Source organism: Triticum urartu, chromosome 3A, assembly GCF_056163025.1.
Source record: "Triticum urartu cultivar PI428250 chromosome 3A, HENAU_Tu73, whole genome shotgun sequence".
NCBI lineage: Eukaryota > Viridiplantae > Streptophyta > Magnoliopsida > Poales > Poaceae > Triticum > Triticum urartu.
Window position 1 is genome coordinate 351,023,800 of NC_141875.1, and position 6,328 is coordinate 351,030,127.

The 6,328-nt window shown below is 41.1% G+C and overlaps 1 protein-coding gene across 10 annotated transcripts; it reads left to right on the plus strand.

Annotated features, from left to right (window-relative positions):
* Positions 1-221: 221 nt before the first annotated feature.
* On the plus strand, positions 222-3,376 carry LOC125531383 (uncharacterized). 10 transcript variants are annotated; one of them, XR_007293193.2, is made up of 6 exons: positions 226-649; positions 1,359-1,415; positions 2,102-2,191; positions 2,411-2,498; positions 2,718-2,823; positions 3,145-3,376. XR_007293193.2 is itself a non-coding variant. In XM_048695796.2 (5 exons), exons 1-4 carry the CDS (start codon positions 449-451, stop codon positions 2,807-2,809), a joined length of 438 nt encoding a protein of 145 aa, XP_048551753.2. In that variant the 5' UTR covers positions 226-448; the 3' UTR covers positions 2,810-2,823; positions 3,145-3,376. The 10 variants fall into 10 exon arrangements, 5 of the variants coding, with proteins under 5 accessions (XP_087403185.1, XP_048551756.2, XP_048551753.2 ...); XR_015618916.1 differs by having other exon boundaries at positions 2,775-2,823; XR_007293191.2 differs by lacking the exon at positions 2,102-2,191 and having other exon boundaries at positions 224-649; positions 1,339-1,415.
* Positions 3,377-6,328: the final 2,952 nt, after the last annotated feature.

Sequence of the window (6,328 nt, forward strand, 5' to 3'; positions counted from 1 at the left end):
CATTTCTGCCGGCACAAGTAGGTATGGGCAGAGAAACTGCCGAGAGAAGTTAAGGTACTGGGGCTTACGGACTGCCGCGAATGATTAATGACATGTTTTCTGCCGGGAGAACTAAGTTCCGGCCCATAAACTGCCGGTATGTGGTGCGAGCCAGAAAGTAGAACATATTGGGCCTAAACGGCCCACGGGCGATGGAAAATATTGGCATGCCGAACAAAAAAAGAAGAATCCCCACTACTGCTCGTCTCAAACCTTCCAAATTGCTCCCCAAATCGAACCCTAAGCAAATCAAATCTCACCCCGAGGCCCCCTTCCCCTTCCTCGGCGGCGCCGCCGCCCAGCCACCTGACATGAGCGCCCTAGCAACCTCCTCATCCACCGGCGAGCACCCTTCGCCGCTTCCTCCTCGACCTCTGCCACATCGAGCGTCGGCTTCCTTCCCCGACCCATGTCGCCGCTCCCAGACAACCTCCGCCGCGCCCCCAACGCTGCCTCCCGACACTTTCTCTCCGGGCAGCACCGCGGCCAGCTCCCCCGCCATCGTCTACTTGCTCGCTTCCTCAAGCAGCGCCGACTCATCCAGGAGCTCCTCCCGTCAGCAGCACCGCCTCCTCTAGGAGCCTCCTCTACGAACCAGTCCTCCAAATTGGTACGTTCATGCTTGCAGTGAATACATGAGGAGCTGATGGTTTCTTCTATCTATTGGCAGTCTATCTGTACATTTACTTGTTGGGGAGTACTCTGTACTCAGCCGTATGGTTTATCTTTTGCTTATGGATCTGCAAAAAGTGGTATTCCTAGATTCTTGTATCTTGAATTAATGACAAAGCAGGGCCGTATTACGCCAGTTCGCAAAAAAATTGTACTTTCATCTGTAGGGCTATGTCAAAATGTGTCATTTTAGCTTGGATGCAATATATAATGTGCAAAATTCCAGTCACACTGTTTTACTTTTCCCCTGTAGTTTAGTTACATTTTGGAATATACAGGTGCAATAATTTTGCTCTACAATAAGACTGTTGTTTTGTTGCTGATAATTAGAACGTTTTGGATGCTCGTTGTTTATTTTCTGCATACAAGTTTGGTTGTAGTGCTGGTTTGTGTGGCTTAGTTTCTGATGTTTAGAGGGTACCCCTAAAGGGGGACTAACCTGAGACATGTGGTTGTGTTCTATTAGTTTTTAGTAATGGAAATTGGAGCTATGCTCCTAGGTAGGATTTTTTTTGGAAAAATCATTCATGAGGCTAGCTGAGTATTGTGATCTTTTGTTCTATATGTAATCCTGACAAACAGTTCTCTAATTTTCACTTGGTGCTTTCACTGAAATAAACTTTTCAGTTTGTTTGTTCTATGAGCAGCATGCATCTTCTTTGTCCTCTCCACCAAGCAGTGTCTACTACGCCATCTTCCCCCAGGTAGTGCCTCGTCTATGTCCTTGGCCCCAAGCAGTGTTCAAAATTCAGAGCTGATATGATGTATTGTATGTTGTTTGCATATTGATGATCTGGTAAGCATTACAATGTTGGACATGACCAATTGCTTAATAGGAGATCTCTGTCTAAGAAATGCCTTCCTTAATAAGCATGAATTGTAAAGCATGTGCGATGAATATATTACACTTCAATTATCGCATGTGCGATGATCTTATTTAGCATTTCATTTCTTATATGCTTCATGCAAATGAAACTGCAGTAAACATACAAACTGAGATTTTGCTTGCCCTGTGTATGCATGTCCTGAATGTGCTTTACCTTTGTATGCATACAGTTACCGGAAGCTTTTACATGTACTAGAACTGGCTTTTGCATGCCCTGTGTATTCTGAAGCTTAGTCTTTTGTTATTGGGCAGTAATTGAAACAGAGTTGTTGGTCTGCCTGCCATAGAACCATTTATGAAGATCATTGGAGTTGCCTTCTCATGTATTCCTATGCATAGTCCAGTACATATTTCCGTGTGTAAAAAGTTGTTGGTCTTGCTGTAGATGCACACTAAAAGTTGAAAATTATGCTAGTAGAAATAGGTGTTCTGGTATATCTGACTACTTGCTTTGGAATAGTTATTTCTTGATATTATCTGATCCCATCTCATGTATATTTCTAGAAAAAGCTTTATGAACTGAGTTCACTACAACTTGAAGTCTTGTGCATGGAAGGGAATTGAGATATTTTCCCATTCTGTACTAGTTAAAATGTATGTGTTGATATTCTACTCATTCTGGTTCATGCCGCTCTTAATTTTTCTTGTATGAGCTCTTATAGTGTTGTAAGGTTGAAGTCTCAATATACTACACTTCAGTACACACATGTAATATTATTTGAAAAGTAAAGTTCTAATCTGCAGTAGAGTTGTATATAGTAAACTTGGAATGTCTTGATTAATTTTCTATATCTTTCATTGCAATGGTTACAGGTTCATCTTTACCTGAAATCTAATTTGCATGTTGGTTGGTGTTCTTCAAGAATCAGGGTACTAATTTGTGATATGATTGGTGAAAGAGGTATTTTGCACGATTCATTTATATCCTACATGTCTTTTTTCTCTCTATATATAGTAGCATTATTTGAAAATGTCCTTGTATTTCCTCTCAGAAGCTCACACCTGAATATCATTATATATGCTTGTGAAAAAGTTATGTATGTTCTTTTGAGTTAAGCCTACTTGCCTTTGTGTGCTTATACAAAAAGATAAGATCCAGTGATGTAAAAAATTCATACAGGTTGTGGATGTCACTTCCTTTTTCTTGAACGGTGTCCCTATTTTGTCCTATGTACAGACAAATTTGATGATTCTTCACTTTCTGGAAAGTAAACTTAATACCAGAGGTAATCAGACCATGCCATATGGGTTTCATTATCTGTCCAGACCTTAAACTGTTGTCATGCTTTCCAGGAAGGGTAACTTGATGTGCTTAATTCATGCGCCCAAACTTGAAACTATTGACATTTGTTAGTTTCTTATTAAATCGAATGTTCATTTAATGCCTTGAAGGGAAATTTGTTGAGAAAATCTCTTAATTATGTAGATGTTTTTCTTATGAAAAATGGGGGTGGAGCCCTCTGTAAATTCTTTGAGTATCGTAATAAATGTAATGGAGATTATTTTTTCTAACACATGTACTTGTTATTTGGTCACTTCCTGTCCAGGTTGAAAATGTTCCTGCAAGACTGGTTAAGACACCTTGCTGTAACCATATGTGTTGAGCTCACACAGAAGACCTGACAAGCTTTACTCTTTGTGTTTGTTACATTTTGTACTGCTCGGATGTCTAGGAACTGAAAATGCTAAATTATGAGGAAGTCTTCAGGTGTACTCAATTAATTGTATACATTGTAAAATGTTTGATGATGAGATTTTACAATATATCTGTGAAGTGCATCTGCAGAATCCTCTTGCTTTATTTGAATGGATGCAACATCATGTGAATCGTCAGTGTGTATGTAAATGTGAAGTGAATGCAATACTACTGTATAAATAGCCTTGTTAATTAGGTTACTTGGCACCACCGGCAGATCATCTGCCAGGAAAGCTGTTGATTGCTGGCAGAAAATGTCTGCCGGGAGAATAGGAATTGCCGGGAGAATTCTGAACATGAGGGCAGAGAAACTGCCGGCACATCTCCATCTGCCGGGAATTGTAATCCCCGGCAGCCGTTCTTGTGGCAGTTCTATCTGCCGGGAGAAAATCATTCCCGGCAGTTTGACTGCCCTTGTAAGTGACTTGTCCCGGCAGTTTTTCTGTCCTTGCATCGATGTTGTGGTGTAGTGCATATAATATGCGTTGAAGAGGGGGAAGGGGACCATCATATGTAGTACGCTTCATCAACCTCGCTCTGTGTGGGGACTTTATGGTTTTCGAGGCAAGTGCCACATCAAAGGTGTGCTTTTTGGGTATTCAACATATGTATGGCTCACATGCAAAGCGATGGTGGTTGTCCTCTGCACCCACTTAAGCGTTTATCAGCGATATCGAGGCTTTCCATCTGTGGGCCCGCTTGGTCCATCACTACTTTGCCTCACAACGGGACATGTTAATTTGACTTAGGAGGGGATTTTTTTTTTGTAATACGGTATATACATATAGGTCATGCTTTGGGATGACATGATACAGTTTAAGCACACACGTGCATGTGTACGCATGAATCCCTCCCATCAAGTCGAAGTGGCTAGTACCACGACACGTCATCAACCGATCTCGCTCTGTGTGGGGACTGTATGATTTTCGACACACACGCCACATCAAGGTTGTGAAATGGTATTCAAACATGCATGCATGCATCACCTCCACACATATGCATGTAGTGGTTGTCTTCGAACGGTACACTCCCTAGCGTGGTTATCGGCAACAAGCCTACATATTCGTGGGCCCACGTGGACATCCATGATCACCTTGACCGACAACAAGATATGTTACCACTGGTACAGCGAGGTGCTACACAAATGGTTTTTTACCCTTTTCCATGACGGCATTTGGAACCGTCGTCAAGTGAGTGTGGGCGATAGGGGGGGTCCTTCCCACATGACCTAGAAACCATCGGGGATAGGCCCTCCTGGCACACAGGCTAGGGTAAAACGAGCTCGTGTGCGATCGGGCGAGGCATCGAAACCCAATCATTTCCGTTCGTATGTACATCCCACACAGTCAGTCCCAAACAAACGTTTCCGTTTGTTATGTACATTCCACATAGTCAATCCAAGGAATACATTTCTGTTCTTATGTACATCCCACACAGTCAATCTAGGGAAAACGTTTTCGTTCGTATGTACATCCCACATAGTCAATCCAGGAAAAATGTTTCTGTTTGTATGTACACCCACACAGTTTTATGTATAGGCTCGTGTGTGATAGGTGTAACTATCAGACATGCTTTGCCTTGTTTAACCTTTTGCTTTTATTCCACTACATCACACACAATTTGATGAAGAAAACTGTGTGGCATTGGGCTATCCATCACAAGCGCTTTTACTGCTAGAACCGTTTGCAAAGTTCCATGACACATTTAGCAGGTTTATTAGTTTACAATTAATAATTCCAGTATTACGCAAATTCACATTTCATATCGAATAGTTGTTTGCCAATTTCATATCACGCACATAAATACATTTTAAGATCACAGTACGATAGCTACTTGAAAACAGCACATTACATCGTATAGCTAGTTCAGCTTCATAAGAACAATATTAGAACAATATATTCATTTACCTAATCGATATCATCCAGGCTCTTCATATCCACCTCTGCTTTCAGTTCAGTAGGAACCTGTTTTGCACTGGCCAACTGGGAAAGTGCATCCTCCTTCACCAACACCATCTTAGCAAAGTCTGATTTAAAAAATGTGAGCTCATTATCCACCTTCCTCTTTTTATCCCGCATCTTCAAATATTCTTTAGCGTTCACAACACTTTCTCTAAACCTACCTCTGTTCTATTCCTCATACATGCTCCAGGCTTTGCTAGGGACATCTTCAAAGAATGTGGCCACTCTTGATCAACCCACTCCAAGTAAGAACACTTATGTTCATCCTATAATAATTAAAACTAGATCAGTAACAATTGTAGGGGAAATGGGTTTATAACAACATAGAAAATCACCAATACTTATTTTGAAAAACTGAAGAAATATGTTAATTATGACATATCTTCTCAAAAAGTTCAATGTGCAAATGAATTAATTTCTACTGAGACAACAACCAAGTTCTGAAACATCAGAAGCTATAATTAACTACAACAACGCTACAAGTTCTTACTCATGTACTATAAATAACAAGTTGAACATTTTATAAGGAAGCTAAATATAACTGCAACAAAATAGCGATAGTGTTTGGATGACAGCAAATTGATACTAATAGGTGTGTACATGCACAAATTTAGTAACATAGAACTAATAGCACTAAGGCCATCCACTATGTATGAAAAAACTGGTGTAAAGACAACTGTTGCTACATCTCGCACCGGTGCACTACACTAGCGAGCCGATGTAGCGGAAAAAAATTAGGGACCCGGACTCCGGAGCACCTAGTTGCTCCAATGCCCAGTTCCTTCGTGCCATAAAGATTTAGTATTTTACTGCTTGGCTGCTCGGATGTGTGGACCAAAGTTGTCTGCACAAACTGCTGAAGTGGTGCCAAATAATTTTCTAATGGCACCGCTGATGAGATGGCAACATTTCTAGATACTAGGTACAAACTGTGACACTGTCTTAGGATGCATTTGGTTGAAGCTGTGGTATGAATGGGTTGGGACAGTGACAGTGTTCGAATCACATCTAACAAATGATTTGTAACAACGAAAGAGGGGCTAACCTTCTTTGCACATGCCAGAAACTTCCTTC